At 41.7% G+C, this 25,880-nt stretch overlaps 2 protein-coding genes across 2 annotated transcripts; one reads left to right on the plus strand and one right to left on the minus strand.

Moving 5' to 3' along the window:
* Positions 1-1,134: 1,134 nt before the first annotated feature.
* LOC132959853 (carboxy-terminal domain RNA polymerase II polypeptide A small phosphatase 1-like) lies at positions 1,135-11,384 on the plus strand. Its single transcript, XM_061033093.1, has 7 exons — positions 1,135-1,468; positions 6,245-6,393; positions 6,550-6,645; positions 7,178-7,234; positions 7,727-7,819; positions 8,294-8,479; positions 8,844-11,384. Exons 1-7 carry the CDS (start codon positions 1,396-1,398, stop codon positions 8,970-8,972), a joined length of 783 nt encoding a protein of 260 aa, XP_060889076.1. The 5' UTR covers positions 1,135-1,395; the 3' UTR covers positions 8,973-11,384.
* A 601-nt stretch (positions 11,385-11,985) lies between these two features.
* Positions 11,986-23,300, minus strand: obsl1a (obscurin like cytoskeletal adaptor 1a). Its single transcript, XM_061032792.1, has 24 exons — positions 22,025-23,300; positions 21,559-21,828; positions 20,977-21,237; positions 20,406-20,711; positions 19,907-20,173; positions 19,544-19,819; positions 19,125-19,239; positions 18,801-18,961; positions 18,411-18,683; positions 18,047-18,322; positions 17,628-17,903; positions 17,268-17,543; positions 16,895-17,170; positions 16,536-16,805; positions 16,171-16,437; positions 15,827-16,096; positions 15,469-15,735; positions 14,391-14,657; positions 14,118-14,230; positions 13,852-14,005; positions 13,581-13,742; positions 13,071-13,175; positions 12,706-12,972; positions 11,986-12,562 (listed from the first exon to the last, which is right to left on the minus strand). Exons 1-24 carry the CDS (start codon positions 23,217-23,219, stop codon positions 12,285-12,287), a joined length of 6,648 nt encoding a protein of 2,215 aa, XP_060888775.1. The 5' UTR covers positions 23,220-23,300; the 3' UTR covers positions 11,986-12,284.
* Positions 23,301-25,880: the final 2,580 nt, after the last annotated feature.

Below are 25,880 nucleotides of genomic sequence, written 5' to 3' on the forward strand. Positions count from 1 at the left end.
ATTGTCTTTAGTTCGTCCTTTAACGCCCTCGTAACGTAAAGCACACTGTTTATGTCTTCTGTGCCTTTTTTGTTCAACTTCATTGGTGTACATGGCGTCGTGTATTATCGTTCGGCTGTGTGCAGAAACATATTCAGCCACGAAAAGTCCAGTCCAGTGTAACTATGATAAAACTTTATTGACACAGTGTGGCTTCACACGACAGCAACGACGCTCGTCACGCTTCAGGAAGTCGACACATAATAAAAGATAACAGTAAATTAAAAGATAGCTAAATATACCTAATTAATTATGAAATCATTTTTTGTTTGAACTATGACAAATGTAACGAGAGACAATACCTGTAGGACAATACAACAACGAAGATTTCTTAAATAAATCCAAACTAATCAAATCTCACCCAGGTGAACTGTAGGCCTATTCATCAGTGAATGTAAAAACTTCACTTTCAATCTAATAAACAATAAGAAAGCGAAAGCAACATACTGTAAACCTGATTCAATATTCATTCAAATATGAGGATGTTTGAATGCCTTTAAATGTTGTTTATTCATGTATTTATTTATTTAAAATAGGGACAGTGCATATTAATGAACATAAAAATGTAAATACGACAGATTATATAGCAATAGGCTAATTTCCATCTGTGGTCCCTTGGCAGGTTGGTGGTAAACAGGTAAACAAAGTTACATAATGACAAAACAACTACATAGACTGTACAGTGCTCGGTGTATTGATTTGTTATTTTGAATAAAGTTTATATTAAAAAAGCTTGATGTGTGCTAGTAGATCCTTACAGGGTTTTTTTATATGTGAAGAATATGTGTAGGCTGCTAACTGTAATACGAATCCATTTAATCACAGCAGGTACTCTCAGTATATTAATGTGTCTAGTTAGTTGACAAGAGTGCATGTAAAGTAAAGTGTTGTTGCAAAGTTGCTGTTGTTTATATGTGATTTTACAAGGCCAGATAGAAGTTTTGATCAACTTTGTTCGAGGCTACTTTAGGGATCATCTTGCAGCTTGCAGACGCCAGAAGAGGGAGTGTTGTGCGCACGGCCATTCCCTCACTGCGCCACTTTAAGTGAAATGGGAAGCCTTGAAACCTCCATGTTTGTATCTTCAATTTGCGAGCGGAGTTGAGCACCATATTGAATCAAAGTTGCCATCCGCCTGTCAAATGTTGCCGAACTTTTCGATTGGAAACTTTGAGCGTGTTTCGACAACCTTTGCAGAGTAATGGATGTACTTTAGGAGAGTTGTTGCGATGTTTCCCGAGCCGCTGCAGCCTCGCTTCGGTTCATGTTGAGGTGATTTAATGCAAGCAGCGAGTTAGCGAACAAATCTCTAACTTTAAAGTGTGAGCTCAGCACTCTGGAGCAGACCTGGATGTGATGGACAATTCGTCCTCAATAATCACACAAGTCAGCCGGGATGAAGAGGGAAACAAAGCCGCAGGAGAGAGGGGTAAGTGTGGATTTGTCTTTTTTTTGGACCCGCTTTGGCTCAGCTGCACTCATGTCAGAAAAAAAAGTTTTGCAGCTCCGCAGTGAAGAGTTCATTACCCTCAACTTTGACACCTCACTTTAACCTGCTTTAATGCAACACACTTTAACAGTTACCGCACCGTTTTACCTTCTTTAAATGTGGACTACGAATAGGTGAAAGCTGTCACCCTTTTTTCTGTTTTGCATAGATTATGGTTGCGGCCCAGATGAAGTAAAGGAAGTGACGTAACCAAGCTCGAGCGAGATAGTTGTAATATTTTATTTAAAGCTGTTTAGCAAATGTAAAATATAATAATGACAAATATCTAACATAATATAAAAATATACGACTCTCGTGTATTGTTAGTTTAACGTTATGTGTGCATTAAATTAAATAAAGTAAAAAATAATAATTTCAAACTGTTGAATCTTTTTTTTTTAAATTTAAATATATCGACATGACCAGACTAAGTTATTATTTACTTACAAACAAGAGCAATTTATTTACAAATTGTTGTTTGGACACGTATTTACTATTTTTAACAATAAAGTTAGAAGAAAAAAAAACATTAAAAAACGTAGATTTACCCTTAATATTTACAGTCTATGCTGCAAACCCATTGACCCCCCCCCCCCCCCCAAAAAAAAAATAGAAAATAAGGTTACATTTTTTAATAAATGAAAACAACCTCTACAATATAAATATGATAAATAATTTAGCCTGTAAAATACAAATCTGTTGCTTCAGTGTTAATATAATTCCAAATATTGTAAGTGCAAGTACATCCTGCTAAGAGAGACTTCTGGTTATATTACAAATATAGAAATATGACATAATATCTTAAAGTCAACATAAACCTACTTTGAAGCCTTACATGCCAATTTGGCTAAATAATTAGGAATAAAAAATTGAAAAACATTGTTAGAAGTAATAATAGCCTGATTAACATCTGTGGCTGTGTTACATTTTAGTAATATAATAAAGTATAAATTATTATTATTTTCACAGCGAGTATGAAATAGCTGTTGACCGGTCTTAAACTTCTCCTCTTTAACTAAATGAAAGGCCGGTTGAATTGATTTCCAAAATGTCTCACACTCACTTTATCAGCTCTGTGTTCACGGGTATCGATTTGTGGCGCTGTGACTGTACACGCTGACCAATGAGATGGCTCAGAGAGTAAATGCAGGTTACTGAATAATCAGGCGGCCTGTCGGTCATCATCCCTGAGAAAACTCTGCCTGCTGTTCTCGTAAAGGCCATAGCTTCACATTTAGACTATCTGGTGTCCCTTCCAGGCTTCCATACTGTCACATTTAATATAAAGAAACACCTTTTTTGTATTCAGGCATGCGCATAGACATTGTGGTGGATTTTTTGACATAATCTGGGATGTTAAGTAGCAGCTCTTTTGTAAATGTGTAATCTGTTACATAACCGTGTCCCCACACAGCTGCTGTTACAAGCAGCACGGTCACCCTGTCCTCCCCTAAACACTTGTGACTTTATTAAAAAACCTTTTATGAGCTTCAGCAAAGAAAAAGAAAGGCTTTGGTTTCAGTTTAATAGGAGTTTCACTTTGTGTTTGGATGACGTGTACAGTTTAATGCTCACAGTTTCTGTCTTCACTCAGGCACTCGAAGGACCAAAGAAAAGTTTCCTCTGTGGTTTAAAGATTGAAGTTGTAAAAGGAATATCTTGTCATGCCGACCATCTCTTGAGTTTCTCAACGTTGATGTCAGGCCCAAAAAAGGAGTTGTTGCTCAACATCCCGAGTCATTAGATCACCACGGCTGATTATTTACATCTGTTCCAAAAATGTGCACGACGTCAATCGAACACAACTTCTACAGATTACTTAAGAACTTCCTTAAGAATATGAAGCAGTAACGCACTCGCAGAAACCTGCAGTGACAACTTTCCCACGTCATTAGCAGATGATTGAAGGTCGAGTCAAGCGACAGGAAAAAAACAAACAAACAAAAAACACCAGCTGTGCATGAAGTGTAAGTGAAAATCTAAACACAGCAACCATGCAAGTACAAATCACTTAAAAAGTCAGCTTAGTTTTCTGTCTGATTAGTTTAGTATTGACCAATTATAACATCTTTGTAGCTTCTGTAGCTTGGCCTTAATCAGATGGTGAATCCAACAGGCACATAAAACAAGGCCTGCAGTGATGAGGATGTATGTAAAAGCAACAACAGATACCGTCTTCATCCATAAAGAGACTCAGATAGGATCAGTAATGAGAGTGGATTACAGGAAGCTGTCCACACTGTCAGGCCTTCAAAAAAAAAAAGTGATCCTGGCTCATGAACAGATCTGATAAGGAGGAGTATGCGTGAACTATTCCGCCCTGTTTGTCATGCGCTCATGGAGCTGAGGTTGACTTACTCATTTAGAATACGTTCTGGGACAGGAGGTGACACGCTTTTCGATATCTTCACAGTTCAACATGTGATGATAAGAACGCGTGCGGAGCCGGATGACGACAAACAGTGTCGTTCAGGATTATCTGAGGTTTGTGTCTCTGGCTCGACGATCGTTCATCTGACAGTGTTCCTTGCGTCTTTTATCTCCTGCATCGTTTTTTAACTTTAAATATCAGGAACACGCTGCTGTCAGTGCGTTCCCCCCCCCCCCCCCCCCCCCCCCCCGATGATCTGACAAAGCCTTCACACATCAGATGGATGTTCAATCCTTTTCACGAAAACCTCAGATTTAAATGTACATGTACACGCTTGTATTAAAGGTTTGGTTCTTGAGTGCTGTGAATTTTAAACTACAATGCGCAAAAAAAAAAAAAAACGTTTCAAGTTCCAGCTTCAAAATGTTCAAAATGCCGTAGCTTGATTTTGAAGAAAAAAGGGCCTGATTGAAAATTCAAGCTGGTTGAAGTATGCTGAAAAGAATGGAACAATAGACGTGGCCTCAGACCAACATTTCTGTGTCGAACGTCTCCATGGCTGTCTTCTCCCTGCAGCTCATCTGCATTATAAGCCAGTTTTTTTTAGGATGACATCATCGCCTGATTGTTGTTTTTGCAGCGGAGGAATTAAAAATACTTAGAAAGCAGCACCTAGTTCCAAACGGTGAACAAGAGAATACTTAATACCAACAACAGTCGTGTTTTTTTTTTTTTTTTTTTTAGATTTTTAGATTTGAGAAGAAGTCAGGAGATCATCTGTTTGCAGTGTGTTCATTCTATGAACCAGCTCCGTCCTTCTTATACGTATGAATCTTCTTTTCATGAATTCATGCACGCTCTGTGTTCACAGGATGGTACAGGTTTCTTCTTCTGTTTGCTTCATTGTGTTGTTTGAATTCGTGACATCAGCCATATGTTCTGACATCAATTTGGATCGTTTCTACCCCAAGTTCTCTGCAACAGCTCGGAAATGTTAGATCGCACCCAAATGGAAGAGAAACCACCTACAGTATAAGTTGGTGTAAAACATGACGGCGCGCAGCTTCCTGCACTGATACCCGTCTGTTTCCTCTTCCTGTTGTGCAGCAGAGGGCCAGCGGAGGGTCAGACGGGGTTTGAATCCACAAACGGAGCAGAGGGGGGGGGGGAGAGAAAGAGGCATGAGAGATGCACAACAGAGGCCTGAGTGTTGGTAACACGGTCACGTCCAGAGAGCGAGGGAGTGTGGAGCAGAAAGAGGCCCAAAACAAAGTGTTGATCAGAGATTTATGTAGCACACGACCCATCCTGACGCGGAAAACTTCCCGAGTGTGATGCTTTGATTCTCACTCCTTCATCACCGGGCCCTAAACGTTGAGCAGAGCGTGCCGCTGGATTAGAGTGAAGCTGACTTTTGCTCTCTGCTCGAGCCGTATGGTTTCATAGTATTGAGGTCACAACTCGCATGCCAAGCAAATACATTTCCAGTGTCGTCAGCAGTGTTGTGCTTTTCTAGGAGTTTACTGCTGTGCGCCGTTGTCACAGATGAACTTTTTATTTTGTGTACAGCATGTCATGCATGCAGGGATGTACCTTAACGTGCGTACACGCTTAACATCTGCAGCAGGCCCAACGCATTCCTTCAGTGGAGTGTTAATGACGCCTCCATGTTGCCTGCATACTTTGTCAAACTTTTGGAGCGAGGTGTTAAAAGGGCTGCGTGTTCATTGGTGGTGTTGGAGGCTGACATCACGCAGGAGGTTATGTAAGAGCTCCTGGCAGCGCCCCCGCGTCTCCAGGGAGGGTTCGTGCACATGACAGAGGTATGAGGAGAGCTGCTCGCTGTGCTTTTTTTTTTTTTTTTTTACTGCTCTCAAATGATCACAGACGAGGCGGCCCTTGTGTTTGGGGTTAGGCCTTGCGTACAGTTATTACAGCTGAGAGGAGCAACAAAAAAAAAGACAAGATTGAGTGGAAAATCTTTGGGGGGGCTGGCAGGAGAAACTAGTTAATCTGAAAAAAAACTTGTGGAAGTGTGAAAGAGGCTAAATGGACGAGTTGATTCAGCTCTAAAATAATGTAGTTACATGACCTCAAACTCATTTATTGCAAGGACGTGAAGATGTGTAACTTTTTAAACAAAGATGCCAAAAGAAACAGTGTTCCTGCTTCTTAAATATGAGGAGGAGTTTTCATCAGTGTGTCCACAATCTGAGTATCACGGGGTCATCGACTTATTGTCAGCAAAACGAAGACTTTAAAGATGCAACCTTTTTGAAGCCCTTTGCAGTGGTGAGCGACGTGCTGACCTGCTGGTCTCCCCCCCCCCCCCCCCCCCTGTGCAGGTTCTTCCCCGTCTCTGTCCTCCAAGAAGCCGCGCGGCAGAGGCCTCTTCTCCAGCCTCTTCTGCTGCCTGTGTCGGGATCAGCCCGAGCCGCAGCCCGTCAACAACAACGCCCCGCTGCTGGTGGAGGAGAACGGGACCGTCTCAAAGGTGGGATCGTTTTTTTATTTTATGGTTTATGTTTTGACAACAGAGGAAAGATCAAATCAGCGTCAGACAGACTCAAAAATGAACGTAGATCAAATTTCTTGCGTCTGGCATTCGCCTTCATCTCACAAATATTTTCTGGTTTTTTTGGACATCCAGGTGAAGCCACTGCTGCCTCCAGTGAAGTCAAAAGACTCTGGGAAGATCTGCGTGGTGATAGATCTGGATGAGACGTTAGTTCACAGCTCCTTTAAGGTAAGAAGCGCAAATATGTACAGGTGTGTTCTCTCATTTGCAAAAAGAATGAAGGCGCTAGCTTTTGTATTTTTGATTTGAGATCAAATTAAATAGAAGGGTTTTTTTTTTTTTAAAGAAAAGGGTGAAAGCTTAAGCACTGCTTCGTCCCCTGTTACCACCTTGCATTATTATAAAGCTATGTTAAATGTTGAATATTAAAAACAGCATGAATGGAGGACGACTTCTGCCTCCATCTTGGCTTTAAAAGTTACATTTCTGCCCTCGCTGGCAAATGCCAACCCCAAACTAGCTGCTTCATGAAGCCAGATAAACACAGCGCTCCTTCATGTCCACACACAGTGCAGACTGTTTGTCTGTACCTGTCCTGAAGTCACATTTAGTCTGTGTCTCAGAACAGGCCTGCAGCTTCTCTTTTCCGCTTAAATTTCACATCTTGTGACTATTTTTGCAGAAGAAAAACATCAAATGTGGTAAAAAGTCCTTTTTTTAGATTTTAAAAATTCTTTTTTTTTTTCCACGGTTCCCACAGCCGGTGAACAACGCCGATTTCATCATTCCTGTGGAAATCGACGGAACAGTACACCAGGTAATGTTCACGACGCCTCACAGTCCTTGCGGCTGTGGTCGCAGGTGCCGCGTGTGTGCGCGCTCTTTGAGAGGCTTGAAGACGGATGACGTTACTCTGGGTTTGGGCCTGATTCAAGTAATCCAGGATAGGTTTGTTCAGACAAGCTCAGCCTATTCCGGATGACTTGGTTCAGGAACGCTGCCCTCAGCCGCAGAAGGAAGAAAACACACGACGGAGGAGGAAGAGGAGCTTCAAGGAAACCACAGCTGGAGTTCACTTTGAGATTGTCTTTCTGTTCTTCATATTTAGTTCCCTATTCTAGTCTTGAATGCATCACAGTTTGTGGCACTGTGAACTTTCAAACTGTCCTTTGAGTCATTTGCACATATTTTATTTAACACCAGAATACAGTTTCCTGCTTCCTGGGGCAGTAAAGGTCTGTAGTAACATGTTTTATATCAAAATGTAAGCCGTGCAGATACCTGATTCAAAACGCCCTGCGTCCTCCAGGTGTATGTCCTGAAGCGGCCGCATGTCGATGAGTTTCTGAAGAGGATGGGGGAGCTGTTCGAGTGCGTCCTCTTCACTGCCAGTTTAGCCAAGGTGAGGACTTGGAAGTGACTGCACTTCAAATGTTGTTGTATAACGGGTATTAACATGATGAATAAGTACCAGAGGCTGCAGCGAGTGATGAAGCTGGTTTCAGCGGAACAGTTTATACTGAAAATGAGGCATCACTCATAGATCAATTATCAAAACAACAGACTAGAGCGTGACGGCGTGCAGAGCAGCCCTGAGGCGCTACCTTTTGTCATAGTTGTTACATTTAATGAGAGGTGTTAACCGGCTAAATTTGGCAGCAGCTGTCAACTCAAGAGAGGCAGCGAGCGTGTGATTGGCTGAGATTTGTCACTACGGAAAGAGATGTGTGTAAAAAAAAAAAAAAAAAGTACCATGATGGGGAAACATTGACTCAAAATGAGCTGAGATTTCATCTTCTATTCAGGAATAACTCTTCGTTCGTTGTTTGGTTATTTGACTTTTATTAATCAATCATTTCGTTTGTCATTGTCTCAGTACGCCGATCCCGTCTCGGACCTCCTGGACAAATGGGGCGCCTTTCGCTGCCGCCTCTTCCGGGAGTCGTGCGTCTTCCATCGAGGGAACTACGTCAAGGACCTGAGCCGCCTGGGGCGCGACCTCAACAAGGTCATCATCGTGGACAACTCCCCCGCCTCCTACGTCTTCCACCCCGACAACGCGGTGAGCACGTCACACCCCCTGAGTCACTGCAGTTGTTGTTGGGTGGAGCGGCATTTACTCCTTTTTTTCATTTGCAGCTTTATCACATAAAAACACCATCTGTTTATCATCTGACTGATTCCCATTTACTTATTTCACTGCGCTTCCTACTTACTTCAAACACACTCGTCTAGAAAGAAAGAAATGGACATGAATGTTGCATTTTTTTAAATTGAATTCTGAATTTATTGCATCTGGAGATTAAAGCAAAGACTTGATGTCTATGACCTTAAGTATGTTCTCCATCAGGATCCAAAGATGAATGAAAAGTCAAGGATTGATGACGTCACACATGTGATTACTGATGCTTTGTGTTGTCCTCCAGGTGCCCGTGGCCTCGTGGTTCGACGACATGTCAGACACCGAGCTGCTGGACCTCATCCCCTTCTTCGAGCGGCTGAGCAAAGTGGATAACGTCTACGCAGTCCTCAAACAGCAAGGGGACGCCAGCTAACAGCGTTTCTGTCATCTCAGCTCTGAACAAAAAAACGGCGTACACGACGGAAAAAAAAAAAAAAAATACACAACAACTCCTGCTCCAGCTTCCACCACCCCTCTGAACACAGACTGCTTCACAGCTGACCGAGCCTTCACCTTCCCAGAATCGAAACCAGGTCATGTTTTGGGGTGGCAATGCTGCCACCTGCTGGTCGAATAGAAAACTGCACAGAGTTTGCCTTCAACTTTCTGTATCCTCTGGAACAAGGCTGGGTACTGGACTCTCATGGATCTAAAAGTCCCATCCTGCAGAAAGTTCAGGATTTAGAAACCAGGAATCAACTAGAGAGGACTTTTTCTGAAGATTTGAATGGCGAAGAAACTGATCTGACCTGTCATTGATAGAGCAGATTATAAACATGTACTGTAGATGTACGTCACCCTGATCTCATCGATTATCACACTATTTGTCTGCAAACGCATGGTGTCTTTTTAGAGTTTTTAAAGCAATATGATCAGGTATTTTTGAATAATCATGACAGTGTTATGGCTAAATCTGAACATAAGCAGTGGGATTGTAATGTCTAATATTATAAGGAATTGGTAAATACACTGAAAGACGTGTTCAGTGCCTTGTGGGGGATTCTTTTCAGCATTATTTCTGACCTTACAAAGTGAAATTGTATAACGACGACGTTCATTATTTGATTTCTTTACATCTATCAGAAAAAAGGATAGGAAAAAAAAATCTACTTATTGTTTTTTGTTACAAGAATCAGCACAACATTTTGGTCTATGGGGACATAAATCAGTGTAAAAATCCATAGAAAGTGTGCTGATTCTTTAAAAAAAAAAAAAGACTTTTTTGCACTGAAAATTGGTATACACAAAAAAGAAATGTTCTCAACGTAACATGCAAAGTTCTTTTGACAAAATGTCTGCATGGAAAAAGCAATGACTGCAGTGTTTTTCCTTAAAAGCCTGACACTAACATGAAAAAGAAACCATCTGTACACATCGGTGAAGGAGCAGCTGCTATGTTATTCTGACATGGATCGTGCTTTTTGGACGTGTGTGGCAATAAGTGTCATGAAACTGTTGACTCCAGAGACAAGAGGACCAGGATCACCTCCTAAAAACCGCTTGGAAATTAACCTTCATGAATGTCGCATCATCACAGTCAGTGGTTTTGCAGCCACTCGCACAACACTTGAATTTCTCGCAGCATTTATGAACAGATTTTTGAATGGTAACAGAAAGACGTCTGATGCAAAATAAGTTACACTCTGGCTTCTTGTTAGTTTCAGAGTACAGGTTTTTTTTTTTCCTCCCGAAGTGGTACACATGGGCTGGAAACTGTTTCAGGACTCTGTATTAAAAGGTGTGTGGAGTGGGGGAGCTGCCATAAGGACTCGAGGATATATGAGGTGTTTGAAAAACAAAAAGTGTTTTCATTAAGTCCAGGTTTAAAGGAGAAAGTCTCCCTGAAATACTTCAACACTGTTTTAAATGTTTCTCAGGCCGGGAAACATATCATTCATTCATACATATTTGCAAAAAAAAAAAAGGCATGCTGGGAAATGTAGGAAATCACTTCCAGAAATTAGATCTCTAAAAAAACTGATGTTAAACAGTGTGAAGTAATTTCAGAGTGGACTTTTCTCTTTAACTACATGGAGTTCGACCCAGGCCGGACACCTTTTAGACTCTTATCTTCCACGTATGCGTTGACAATACCATGTGTTGACACTGATGAATGAAGGTGGATTCGACTCAGAGCCTCCGCAGCAGCAGGCTTGAGATGGGACAGCAAGGACACAGAAATCCACCGTATAAAGAGCTATTACATTATTTTTCTATGTTTAACAAATTCTTGTCAATCACATTAGCCCTTTCCTTTTCTAAATACTGATTTAGTTATTATTTTTTTTGCCCTGGAGTTGGTCTTCTTGATACAATAATTGGTCCTGGTAGGTATATTAATATATGGAGCAGGAAAACCAGCAAATGACTAAAAACGTTTTTACTGATGTAGGCACATAACAGGGTAAATATTTTCATAGGTGTGTTTCATGTCAGCCATCATCACATCTCAATTAGTTTAACTTTCATTGTTATTCCTTTGCAAAAGCAACAGTATTTATAGGAACATACAGTCATATAATTACATATAAAACAAGTGTTGTCACTACAGGGGCCCATTCACTGATACTGTACTTCTTACACATTCAGTAGGTATGTATATTTTGTTTTGCACAGTAATAAAGCAAACAAATTGTCATTAATATATGGAATATTCATGTTACTGTACTCATGATTGAATAGATGTAACCTAATTTTTTGACCTATTGTTTTATCATACCAAAATATATGTGGACTCTATGTAACAATGCCATTTTCTTTCCCATAAATGCTAAATGAAAGATGGTCCAAGTGAGGTTTTTTTATTGAGCATTTATTCTTTCACATTACGCAAATGTTTAAAATTAGTTAGCTTTAGATGTACTACTGGCTTTTAGTAATTTCACATCAGCCGCAGAGGAACAATCTTACTTCAATCTTACGCCCATGTTTGTTTGTTTTTTCCGACAAGAGCACTTGAATTTGTGTATACAGGTGGGAAGCGGATATTTCCGAGGATCACTTGAAGGCAGCATTTCAGTCAATTAGATGCCGCACAACGAAACATCGCGTTAATCAGCTAATTGGTAGCTGTCAGCGAGTAGCGCAGTTATCTTGGTAAACGACAAGTAAACATGAAGCTAACTTGTGTTTTGGAGCCGTGTTGTTGGCCAACTCATGAACGTAAGTTTAAAATGAATCAAAGTTCACACCCACACTAGTTTGTTTTTTTAAATTGAAGTGCAATATGGAAACATAGTGTGAATAATGTCACTGCAGCTACTTGCTAACTCTCAATCAATCAATTAGGCTGTTACTCTTTAGCCATAATGTGTTAGAAAGTAAAAGTGCCATAGCTTTTTCGTCTTTCTTGGAGAGGAAAAGATTGCAAAGTATTCAACACCATTTAATAAACACTGTTTATTTATTTTGTGTTTTATTCAGTGGGGGTTTTATTTGTATACAATATTGTAAAGGCAATTATAAATCTTTAAAAGGCAAGTAAATACAATCTACACTGTAAAAAAGGAATAACTTCACTGAAGTAACATGCTTCAGAATACATTACTTCACTAAGAACTCTCAATTCAAACTCAAGTCAGAACAGAGAGATGCAGGCCATCCAGAGACTTCTGAGCAATTCACAATTTTGCAGTCTTCAGTTTCTTTTCTTCGTTCAAAGTCAATGCTTTACTTTCCTCTCCCCTTACTTTTCCATTACAGTGAGTGTGGCGCTGCTTTTGGCCTTGCCCATGGTGAACTTGACCACCCCGCTCATGTCCATGCTGGTGTTTTTCAGGGTGAGTTTGTGGACTGTCCCGTGGCTTTCAACACGAACGAAGGGGCCTGCCTGAAGAGCCTCTCCATTCAGAGTCCAAACGGGGGCCTTGTTTATGTCGACAGATACCTCGCACTGGAAACATGCTGGCTCCGACTCAGTCACCTCCTCATCCTCTAGTTCTTTGACAATTACAAGAGCTTGGGCTGCAGAAACAAAGGGGGAAACATGCGATCACGGTATTGTTCAAAACTCATCAAATCCAACAGCAGCAGATAGAGAAGCAAAGATTCACCTCATTTTTCCCTCCTTTCATTTTAGGATCAAGAACCCTCTACAACCAGCTTACCTTCCACCATCAGTTTGGCTTTACATGTGTGCTCCCCAACCTCGATGCTGTAGGTGCCCTCATCCTCCACTGACGCCTGCAAGATGACTAGTTTATGGGAGCATTCATCTGCCAGGATCTCAACTCGATCCGACGGAGCAAGTTCCTCTGTGCCCTTATACCAGGTGGCGCTGCAGCGAGGCGAAGAAACGGTGCACTCAAGGATCACTCTGTGTTTCTCCAGGGCCGTTCGATCTCGCAGGGGTTTCACAATGGTGACAGGAAGTTCTGAGGTGAGAGGCACATGTTCAAGGTTTTTCATGAAACATTTTTAAACTGTTAAAATCCCATACAGATTCAACTAAGACAAAAAAAGTTAGACTTACCTTCCACTTCAAGGTAAGCCGTGGACTCTATATCCTTGGCTGTAAAGCGGATTTCCCCAGCATCCTCAGCTGTGACATTACACATGAGTAGGAAGTGTTTGGTCCCTGAAAGAGAACAAAAGATTTGTACAATCCACCTACATTACAGCTCGTCTTTAAATTTGGTGATTTCAAACTTCAGTAAGACAATTAACAGTGCTTCATTCATTTTTGTCATCCCTCTGTAAGTGTTGCTTCTCTTCATTTGGTGCTACCTGGGAGCCTTGCAATTCCCTTTACACCCACCAGAGGTCATCCCAAATACTTCTATCCTTTGTTTAGAGGCAACTTTTTTTGCAACTCAAAAGATGATTTAATTTTTCCCTTGTTTTATTTAAATTTTTAGTCATAAAATACATTTCATTACTTGGTTACTAAGGCAGTGTGTGTATCTAAGTGCTTTGAATTTACAGAGATTTTCTTCACTCTCTCTTATCATTCCCATGACTAATCACTTCCTCCTTTTCTAACCTTCAGTGCGGATCTTGATGGTGCTAGTGGGCCGGATCTTGTGCCCATCTTTGTACCACTCTCCTGGGACGTCTTCCAGAGAAACCTCACACATGAAGACAGCGTTGTGGTCCTCCTGGATGTAAAGGTCCTCCAGATCGTGCACTAACTCCAACTTGTGCTCTGAGAGGTTAGTACAGAGATTCAGATTAGCAATAATAGAATCCAGTGTCTGCAAAGAAAAGAGCAAGTGTGCAGGCATAACTTCTTCTCACTGTGTTATAATTCTTACCATAAACCTCCAGTGAACAGGAAGTGTTGACGTCTCCTGTGTCACATGTGTAGGAGCCAGAGTCAGCCAGAGAGCACAGCAAAATCTGACAGAAACGCTTTCGTCCCATGGAGTAGATCCGACAGTTCTTTCCTGGCTTCAGCTCCGTCCCATTCTGGTTCACAAAAGCAAGAGCATACAGGTATGTCTCATGAACCGAAAATGCATTTCACAGGAAGCAAAAGCAAAGTCAAGAGCGAATGGGGTTGTAATTGGTCTATTTTTACCTTAAGCCATTTGACTTCAACAATTTGTCTGGAGAATTCACACTCCAAAGTGGCAGAGCATTCCTCCTCCACACGAACATCGGAAAGTGGTCTCAGGATAGTCACCGGAGTCTCTGTTGATTTAAATCCAATCAACAACTCAATTAACAAGCAACTGAATAACCTCATGGGTCAATGATGTGGTCGTAGTTCACTTTTCCAGTTTGCAATTTATTAAAACTAACTAAATGTGTACTTTAACAGCAAAGCAGAGCTCCACAGGCCAGTATTTACCTTTGACAGTGAGCCTTGCAGTGGTGCGTACCCCTTCAGCTGAGAAGGCGATAGTGCCCGTATCCTCCAGGGTGAGATTTGACAGGGTGAGGCCATGGACTAATCCATTGGTGCTCACCCGAAACTGGTTGTTCGGTTTCACTCGAATGCCATCCTTCTGCCAAATTCCCTCCACATCCGTGTGTGAGAGCTCCACTTCGAAGGAGGCTGTCTCTCGTTCAAAGGTTTCCTGATCAGTTAGGCCTTTGCGGATGGAGATTTTACGGGCTGGATTGGAAGAGATAAGGGGGGCGATGGTAGTGATGATTATTTCAGAGATTCAGAAACTATTCTTATCAGAATTAAATCATGCAATTGTGAAGATTACTCCCTTAATCCTAGGGAAATGTACTGTAGTCTATAATTTAACACCCCTGTAATTTGTAACTTAAATCTTTTATATCTGCATTTTAAGTATAACAACATTTCTCTAAAGCATCGCTAACACTTTCCGTGTACATTGAAAAGAACACTATGTTTCAAGGACAATAAAGGGTGGTTCAAATATAGAACAAGCTCAGTTTATCACATTACAAAAACAACACCTACAGGTGCTCCATAGCACCATGTCATTCAACACACTATTGTTGACAGCGTGGCCTTGTTTCAAAAAACCTTTGCACACTTGCAGGACTAGCCCTGCTATTCTTAGGCTCTCTTTGCACTGTGCCATACTTTGAAAACACCTTACAATATTCCTGTTCTTTAGTTTCACAGAAATCTGTCAGATGATTTTCCAGTGTTAAAGCTGTACACTAAACTCGCTGCTGAACAATTCCTACCAATTTAAATGTTCTGCTACTCCTCAAATATTTGAATGTGTTCAAGTGTAGTATTTCAATAGTGTCTAAAACTAAATAAAATGATTGGCCATATATTTAGCAAAAATGCAAAATACTTTCTAAGAAGCCGCCTTTGTTTTTTTTAATATATTTTTGAAAAATACATGCATTTCAGGTTCAACTGTTGGTCTGACAAAACAAGAAACATGATCATGTAATATTGAGGTCTTTATAAGTAAACACCATGGACCACTTACGTTCCACATTGAGCTTGACCTGGGCCCGGTCATGCAGGGTCTCACAGCGATAGGTCCCCCGGTCGGCCAGAGTCAGGTTCTGGATGCTCAAACTGCGTTTACAGCCATTCTGTGATAGGGTGTGTCTTGGACCAGGCTGGATGACCACTCCTTGCCTCATCCACTGTACTTCTCCTGTCTCAAGGCTGATCTCTGTCTCTAAGGTGGCGTCACCAAACTCTTCTGCCATTACAGCCTCCATTTTCTTAGTAAACAGGACCTGGGCCTCTAAAATGTGTGAGAAGAGACAGAAAGATAGGTTTCAAGGAGCTCCTGATTGTGCACCATATCTCGTCTTTTTGTCATGAAATGATCATACCGTTAACTTTGAGGCTTGCTTTGCTGATTTGTCCCTCAGCCTCTGCCGTAATCTTCGAGCAGTCCAACATCTGACACTTTTTGATTACCAAGGTTTGACACAAACCGTTCTGGTTTGCCTGGAAACGATCACCCAGGGTGATAGGCTCATTGTCCATGAGCCAGACCAACTGGACATCCTCAGGGGAAACAACACACTTAAATGTGGCATCTTCTCCTTCAAGAACAGTGGTGTTGTGGAGCTCTGTCAGGAACTCCACTACTCTTGGCACTAAAAAGACATAATAGAGATTATGAACCTCCATCCACACCTCAACAAGAAAATCGAAGTCCAGGAATACTTACTCTCTACTCTCAGTATTGCCACAGTCCGATCATCTCTGGACTCACAGGCGTACTCCCCAGCATCCTCTCTGGTTAAACGGTGGATGGTCAAGCTTCGCTCAACTCCATCTGCCCGGATGGAGAACCTTCTGCTTGGAACAACCTCTATGCCATTCCTTAACCACTGGACATCTGCTTTTGGCTTGCACACCTCACAACGAAGGGTCACCATACCATCAGCATGGGCCACAGTGTCTCGCAGAGGACTCACAAACTTGATTCTCATTTCTGTGATTGAAAAAAAACAAAACAAGAAAATGGCTTATAAGTCCAAACTGAAGTATTGAACATCATTTTTGGATAATAAAAGGAAGCTGAGTGTTAACCTTTCACCAGCAAGCTGAAGTTGATCTGGTCAGTGTTCACGTCGCAAGTGTACTCGCCGGCATCAGAGCGCCTCAAAGGGTCGATAGTGAGAGTGCGCTCATGACCCTCAGTGAGTGCTCTGAAACGCTCTCCTTCAACAGGCGACCAGTCTTTCAGCCAACGCACAACAGCACTTTCTTTGGACACGTAGCTCGTCAATGTCACGCTCTCCGCCTCATACCCCGTCACAACAATGTCATCCTGCTTGTTCACAAATGTTACTGGAGACTCTGACGGAAGACACGAGAGGTCCCAAGTATAGTTAAACTGCAATCATATTGAGAATTAAATATTGGCAGTGTTCACTCTGAATTTTTACCTTGAATCCTGACAATGCTGATCATCTTGTCGTCCACGGCATCACACACATATTTCCCAGAATCTGATGGCTGGATATTTGAGATGATAATTTTTCTCAAAGTGCCGTAGGTCTCAATATATGTACGGGAGTCTTCAGAAAGCAGACGGTCATTGAAGTACCACTGAGCAGGGGCATTGGCCCGGGACACTTCACATGCCAGGATTAGGTCTTCCCCTGCCATCATCTCTTGGTAGTCAGGGTCATTTGAGTTACCCACAATTCTCACTGGAGGCTCTAAAGTCAAGGAGAAGAGACAGTTGCTTCTTTTGGGGAACAGTTTTAAACTCAAACCTTTTATTTGAGATTCATAAAAAATAAAAACAAATCCTACCTTCTACTGTAACCTGGAAGCTGATGCTGTCATCTCCAACATCCAGGAAGTACTCTCCTGAGTCTCCAATCTCAGTGTTTAGGATGACCAGCGAGCGGAAAGCACCTTCTTCTTCTTCGCAGAACCTTTCATCACCCTCAATACGACAGTTATCCTTGTACCACTTGGCTACGACATTAGCTCTGGACAGCTCACACTCCAGCACAATGTCATCAGAAATCAGAGATTTTAGATTTGTCTTAATCTCTGACTTTCTTAGGATCTTCACTGGAGGCTCTGTAATACAGAATTACGTATTAATACTCAATTATGGTCAAGGGAGAGAAGTAATCTGAGGATCTGATACATAATGCCTCTTACCTGAAACTTTGACCTGGAAATCAATTTTATCATCTACAGCATCACAGGTGTACTTCCCAGAATCCTCTGGGGTAGGAGAGTGGATGGTCAGACGGTGGATCAGTCCGTCCTCTGTGATGGTGACGTTACTGCTCTCTTGTATTTCTCTGCCATTTAGCCACCATGTGACTTCGGCACTTGGCCGGGACACCTTGATCTCCAGCACGATTGGTTTGCCGGTTAAACTCTCCAGTCTGTCAAGCATGTTTTGGGGACGAGTAAGTGTCACTGGTGACTCTGAAAGAAGGCATGAACAAGGTTTTTTCTTTTTTTTGGGGGGGGGGCAAGGGTCATGAAAGATGGAAATGTGCCCAAATAATCTAAACTTGGTTATCCATTTATCATGACGCTAAATTGTGAGCCTTTCACCTCAATCTTACCTGTAATAGTCACAAGGAAGGCAACAGAATCATCTTCAGTGTCACATATGTACTCCCCTGCATCTTCCACAGTGGTGAAAGGTATGATCAGTCTACGTTGGGCCCCATCCACCTTCAGGATCAAATCAGGACCCTCCTCTACCTCCAGGCTGTCCTTATACCACCGGACAGGGGCATCGGCCTGGGAGATCTCACAGCTGAGCTCCAGCCTCTCAGGGGCCAAATGAGTCAATTCCAAGTCAGATTCACTGGGGGAAATTATTCTTACTAGTGGTTCTGGAGGAGGAAGAAGACAGTTAGCAATCTTTTTAAAATGCTTTAAAGATTCTAAGTGCGGTAAAAAGAAGAAAAAAAACGGTCCTACCTTTGACAGAAAGCTGGAAGAAGACAGAGTCCCCATCAGTTTCGCAAACATATTCTCCACCATCCTCCACTGAGCCAGAGAGAATGCTCAGCCTCCGGTAAGGACCTTCTGATATCAACTGGACGTTGTTGCTTTCCTCCACCTCCTGGCCGTCCTTGAACCAACACACCTTCCCACTGGATCGGGACAACTCACACTGCAGGTGGATCTCCTCTGAGACATAGCCCTCCATCACAATATCATCCTTAGGTTCAACAATCATCACTGGAGGCTCTGTGTTTGAAGTCAGAGGAAACAAAGTCTTTAATGGAAGAGAGATGTTCTACACTTTGCTCACCTTTGACTATATGTTTTTAAACATTACTTAGAAAAACAGGGACATCCATATACCTTTGATATTGACAGTGAACTCTATGTTGTTGTTTCCTGCTTGGCAGGTATAGCTTCCAGCATCTGACGTCTCTGCAGAGCGAATGATCAGCCTCCTCATGGTCCCCTCTGCCTGCAGAGTGATTTTGTCACTGGGCTTTACCTCACAGCCATCCTTATACCTGTGACATATAAAATAAAACAGATAACACAATGTCTTAAATAACCGACTAATGATTTTAGGAAAGCTGCATGTGGAAAAACAACAAATCAACAACAACAACATTAATGTAATAAACAGCATAAGTAGAAGCACATATTGGCTAACAATTCTCTTCATCTTACCACACAACCTCTGCATCTTCTGCAGAGACATGACAGAGCAGCACCACAGGGTCCAGCTCCATACTGCTCTTATGGAGCTCCTCTTCTGGGACGGGAGTAAACTCCACAGGTCGACCTGCAGAAAACAGGAGGAGTCAGCAGCTGGAACACAAGGTACCAGTGATTTAACTTATATCCATCAAATCAGAAATATTATGTTGGCATTTGTTGCAAACAACGTTACAAGGTTTTGAGTTCGCTGTACAGAAGAGCATATGAAGGAACCCGAAGGACCAACACATTTCTAACCATAGACTACAAAAAATGACTCATCAGACAAGATACATTTGTGTTTTTTTATGAAAGAAACTCATATGCATGTGAATGTTGTCATTTCAAAAAATCCTGAGAAACACTTTTTCCTGATAAACACTTCTTACCTGCAACATCCACATTGAATTTGATGACATCTCCAGAAGTTTCACATGAGTAAACTCCAGAGTGAGATGCATCAGCTGATTGGATCACAATTCTCCTCATGTTCCCGTCTGCTTGGATGTTAAGACCATCGGTCACCTCCATCTCCTTGCCATCTTTAAACCAGGATACTTTTGCAAAGGGGTGGGAGACTTCACAGTAGAGCACAATAGCATCACCTATGTCCACCCTTTTTTTGCTGTCTAAGTCTGACAGAGGACTGAATTTTATGACTGCAGCTGCAAAGAAGTAAACCCACAATCAAACACCGAAGGACAGCATCATTAACATGTTAAATGTGAAAGAATAAATATTTCTACACCTACGTTTCACTCTGAGTACAGCTGAATCTCTGACTCCGTTGGCTATAAATGTGATCTCTGCTGTGTCCTCGGCAGCGTGAGTTTCATGAATAACCAATGAGTGCTTTGTTTGGGACTGTTGTACTGAATATCGGCCGCCATGTTGCAGTTGTGCGCTATTTAAAAACCAGGTTCCAACCATTGTTGCAGACAGTTCAATGGAGAAGCGGGCGTCTTCTCCTTCCACAACTTCACAGCCTTTCATGTTACAGTGAATCTTGGGTCCAGGAACTAAGGAAACAGTAGAATTTTAAGTTTATAAAGGAAATTAAACCTCATTAGAATTTGAAATAACATGAATATTTAAGCATTTTTCTGTATTGTAAACATTTATATTAAATTGAATCCACCAGCATGAAAGCCAGTTATCAAATGTCTTTCATATAGCCTATGTTTTAAGAGAATGAAGATAGATTTACAATGAATAAAATGTTAATTTCTTCTTCACAGTTATCCTCCTTACCCAGATGGACAGCTTTGGGAAACTCCACATGACCACTTCTCCCGTACTTGTTGATGCAGCAAACACGGAACCGGTAGTCGCCTTCACATGGCACGCTGTCGCCAGCGACCTCAGCTGTAGTCGCAGTCTCTGAGGTGAAACACTTCTGCCACTCTTGGGAGCCAACTTCCTGTCTCTCCACAACAAAGATGGATCGGGTGGAGGTCTGGCTGTTGGGGGCTGGCACCCAGGTAAGCAGAGCACTGTTGGGGCGATCCTCGTCCATTTTGACTCCGACAGGACAGATAGGAGGGCTATGTCTTGTGGCTGCGATACAAAAAGGGCAAAGTAAATAGTAAAAGAATGATTAAGGCAAGTTAGCCTGTTTGATGAAATAATATAAAATCAAAATTTCATCATCAAGCCTGTGTAACTTTGGCTTCCAACAATTTACAATTAACTTAATTACAATAAGGGATATTTGTCTAAGACTTTCCCACCCATGTCATCTAAGAAATATTTCCAAAACCTTTCATAAACCAATTCAGTCAAAGTAGAGACAATCGTATACATTACGGTTTCCTGAATTTACCTTTAACCTTGAGACGTGAAGAGGTCTTGGAGCTTCCTGCGACAAAGGTCACTACACCTGAGTCTTGATAGGTCACGTTGACAAAGACCAGAATGTGAGTTTTTCCGAAAGACTTCAGGATCGTTTGATGAGTCTCGTGCAGTTTCAAACCGTCTTTGAACCAGTGGATCTCCATTTCGTCGCTTTCCACTTCCACGCAGAACACGGCGTTCTCACCCTCCAGGACCTCCAGCTTTCGGGGAAGCTTACGAATAATTGTACCTGTAAGTAGAAATAATTGGTATTGTATAGCCAATTTATTTTAGAGTAAAAGCTGTTGTTCATTGTTTTCTTAGGTTACATCAAATATTTAAATTTTTACATTGAAAGACATGATTACCTAGAGGTCAACTAAAATGATACTGTTTGATTTTTGAAGATCAGAAGATGTTTTGATATGATTTGATATGCTGAATAAAAGTGTCTCATTTAAACCCCACAATGTAATGTAAGTGGGTTCGTTAGCTTTTCTGAAGCTTTAAAATGTAACCACTATAAACTCAATGAATTACCTTTATTTTAGAAATGTAAAGTAAAGAATACCTTTCACTGACAGCTCTGCAATGCTTTTTGCTCCATCTGGCATCTCACAGAGATACACTCCATCGTCGTCCGTCGCAACATCATGGATGGTCAGTCTCCGTCTGGTTCCTTTCTGCTCCATGCCGTACTTACTGCTGGGCATCAGCCGCTGGTCCTCCAGGTACCAGGCTGATGGGATTGACTCATCAGGGACCTCGCACTCCAACACAGCCACATCCCTCTCCCTTACCTCTACGTCTTTTAAAGGACACCTGAACCGCACAGCTGGGCCTAAAAAAAAGGAACATATTGGTTTTATATGGTTTTTAAAAAGATCTGCTTAAAGTAACACCGTAAAGTTTTTTTTAAAGTTTAACTTACAATCCAATGTTTATTTTTAAAGATATCTTCTACTGAAATATTTGTGTTTGACCAGTTACACTTGCAGGAAAAGCTGATATTTTTTAAAAGATTGAGGTTCTCTTACCTTTCACAGACAGGTGAACAGCGCTGAGTGTGTTTCCAAGAGCATTTGATGCTGCACACACATACAGTCCTGTATCCTGCACTTTACAGTACAGAACCTTCAGTGTGTAGTAACCCTCTCTGTCCTCAAATACCAAATGACGCCTCCCTGGCTCTAGGGGAACCCCATCTTTCTTCCAAATGATCTCTGGCTTAGGCTTCCCTGTTACAAAGCAGCGGAACTTGGCGTGTTTCCCCTCTGCCACTGCAAACTTCTTTGCTTTAGAAGCATTGACAGTTTGCTCCTCTGTAAGCCTTGACAAGCTGAGCCTCCCGCCCCTGTGCTTTGGCGACCATTGGCTGCTTGCCTGACCATTTGAGGACTTCTTACTGTCGCCCCGCTCCGGTACAGGCTCAACAAGCAGGACAGCACCTGCCAAGGCCTCACCATGGCAGTTGGTGGCCCTGCAGGTGTAGACCCCTTTGTCTGGCATGCGTGTCCTGTAGATCTTGAGCTGGAACCAGCCGCCATCTTGATTGTTCACGCTGAAGTGTGCGCTCTCAAAGATGTCATTCAACTTCTTCCCGTCTTTCTCCCATGTTACCTCTGGAAGAGGAGTACCCCAGATTTTGCAGGAGAAGGCAGCATCTTCTCCCCGATCCACCCTCAGAGAGAGAGGCTTGATGAGAAATCGAGGTTTGTCCTCAGAAGTTAGATCAACCTCTTCTCGAGCTTCATTTAACTTGCTGTTCCACCTGTGCTCTCCATTCACCCCTTCTCCATTTTCTCTCCTATGTTCACCATTTGGCATTGTACAGAAGCCATTCAGTTGTCCTTGGAGCTCACCATTTTCCTTTGTTGGCTGCTTCACACCATTGACTGCTAATTGCCTTTGCCCCCCGTCTTGTGGCTGGGCCTCTCCTTCTACTTTCAGGGAGGCTGCGGCATAGGTTTCACCTATGCTATTTTTGGCCTTGCAAATATACTGGCCAGCATCATGCAGAGTCACCCCATTAATGATTAGAAGGTAAGCTTTCCCCTCCTCAGAAAGCTTGTAGTGTCCATCAGACAGGATCTGGACACTTTTACGCTCCCAGATCACATCAGGACGAGGGTCACCATCAATTTGGCACCTTAGTGTTGCAACTGTGCCGCACTTTGCCACTATAGGGCGGGGATAGCCCAAAAGACGAGGAGCTCCTCCAAAAATATCCATTGCAATGTCTCCTTCTTTTTGGTTTGAATGAAGAAATGTCCTAATTTTTTTGGGTTGCCTTGATTATAGCCTCGTTGGTGAAATAGCTGTAAGACAAAGAGAAGTTTATTTTGGAAGGCAGTCAACTTCAACTGTTATGCTGAATCAAACAATGTTAAGCTTAAGTTTGGACATGAAGTCTTTGTCTACATCTAACCTGAGATGATTCATTATAGAGAGACCTGTATTGATATGTTTCAAACATTCCAGCTTCTTCATGAAGTTGTCGAGGGTTAACTGAGCATCAGTTCGCTCTTTATCACATACTTGGTTGTTTATTGAAGTATTTTTTCTGGCAAACATAAACCACTCTCACTTGTGTCTCAGCTGGTGCTGTAACTCATTGAAGAGTGTATTTATAAAGTAGTATGTCCAAAAAAAGGCAGCAGCGACCGTGTGTCACACAGCACACATCTGCAATCACTAACTAACGCAAAACTGACACGTGACTATGTGTGGAGTCTGAGTTTACTGATGTATTTTCTTTGTTCTAAATAGTTGCATTGTTGTCATGTATGCAGTCTGATCACTCTTAATAGTCTCTTGATTAAGACGTATAGTAGCTTATGGCTCATGCTAAACCAGCCAGAAAACATAAATCTCTCTCATGTGGCTCAATTGTTTCCCTAATGTTGTCACCACCTTTCTTTGGGCATTAAGAATTGCAACAGTCCCTGCTGTATGACGCACCACAGTCCTTATCCAATGCACATCCTCTAAACAGCATGGATCATTAGTTATGTATGGCCAGTCTTGAAATGAAACAGGCTCAGCTCATGGCTCATGGAGAGATATTATTCTGAGATAGAAGATGGACAAAGTGTAGCACCTAAAACTTGTATGAGAAAAATCAATTTTTAAGGTAACAGAACAGCCAAAGGATAAACTTACCGTTGCTTTGAGTCGCCTTTAAATCATTTTGCAACTGTTGTGTTGTTTCCTTTATCCAAATTATCCTCAGCTGTCATCATTTCATTTGTATGACTTTTGGTCCTTCTACAAAATGTTCTTTTTCTCGTAGAAATGCCAAATATTGGTTCCTTTGATCCGATGAACAGTCATGAAGTCTGAGAGACCCCTCAGCTCTTTCCCCTCTGGTTTGGTTTGTTGTTTTTTGAGTCTGCTACAGACTTGGTACACCTCCTGGTCACTGAGAGTTAAAGCGAGTAAGACTAATCAGTTCTTCTATTCACCCCTGGTGGCCCACAATTGTAGTTTCATCTCTTGGTTGTGTCTCCTCAGTTTGGCGTTGGGTTACAGGTGGCAGAGAGGAATACGACCACAGACTTTCAGCAGAGTTCTTGGTTCATGCGTCAGCTCTGATACTGTCATTGTCCAACAGCCTAAGAGTGAGAGAGGGGGTTGGAATGGGTGGTGGAGGGGCATTAAATGCTTTCGCAGCTGCTGCCACTGCGAGCCACTACCTAAAAATACCGGCAGTTTCGATGACAGCAGGTCAGATAAAGTTAGGCCCTCCATTCACAGACCATGGCTCACTGAAGATAGGGGGAGGCTGAGCTCTGCTATGGATCTCCCGGCTCAATAGATATCCCGAGTTAAACCTTAGAAAAGAAAGGACACTCCAGCTGCTGGGACTCCTTGAGTCATGAGTCATGCTGACCCATAAATAGGGTCAGACTAGAGTCACATCAATGTAAGAAAAGGAAATTAAAAGAACAAACTTAAACCTAAAAAGATTTAAGCATCGCGATAATCCTGATATCGTTTGTTGCATTTGATCCTTGAGATAAATTATAAGGCTTTGTAGATCTAAAAACGACATAATTAAGTCAAACAGTTTGAAGCCTCCATGGGTCCTGAAGGCAAAATGATGATTGAAGTAACACAGCTTTTCTTGAGACAGTAACTTTTTACCAAATTTCAGAGGGAGATATCAGTATTAAAAAAAATTTGGATCAAGCAAATCTAATGTAAGATGAAACATTGGAAACCATCTGTGGGAATCTTCAGAATTTTAGAGTTGACATAAATACTGAAGAAAATGTGTTTATTCTTAAAAAAAGAAAAAAGAAAAACGGATGAATCTGAAATAGTTTGAATAAGAAATAAAGTAAAAAAAAAAAAATTAGACCTAATTCTGAATAGATAAATAATTCTGCTTGATACTGCTTGACTAAAAAAATAAGGGCTTATTTTTTCTGCGTCTTCACCAACTGCAAAAACCATTGAGGCTTTTTTCATGCCTCAGAAAAAACGTATTGTTAACTGTAGCAGGAAAAAGGTTAAAACTGAATAAAGAGGACATTAGACAAGGCATTACAGCAAGTGGAAGTATAGGCCTTTTTGTAAGCTGAGACTGTTCTCGGGCATTCCTGAGATAGTGATAAGAAAAAGATTACCTCAGTGTCAAAAGAATTTAAGCCCATTATGACCCGATGAGCGCTATCCTCACTATCAGGGTGTTAGGAAACCGTTTCAATGTAATTTTTTGCTGCTTTTATTCAGCTGCTTTCATAGTTCAGGTCTGAACTAGAAGCTGTAAATTGAACAGATATGATTGTAAATGCATAGAGAATAAAGTGAAACAGGTTTTTGTCATGTATAACACAGAACTCCAAAGCTGTTTTGAAAGATATCAGGATTTAACAGTAGATTTACAAA

Source organism: Labrus mixtus, chromosome 24, assembly GCF_963584025.1.
Source record: "Labrus mixtus chromosome 24, fLabMix1.1, whole genome shotgun sequence".
Classification (NCBI taxonomy): Eukaryota; Metazoa; Chordata; class Actinopteri; order Labriformes; family Labridae; genus Labrus; species Labrus mixtus.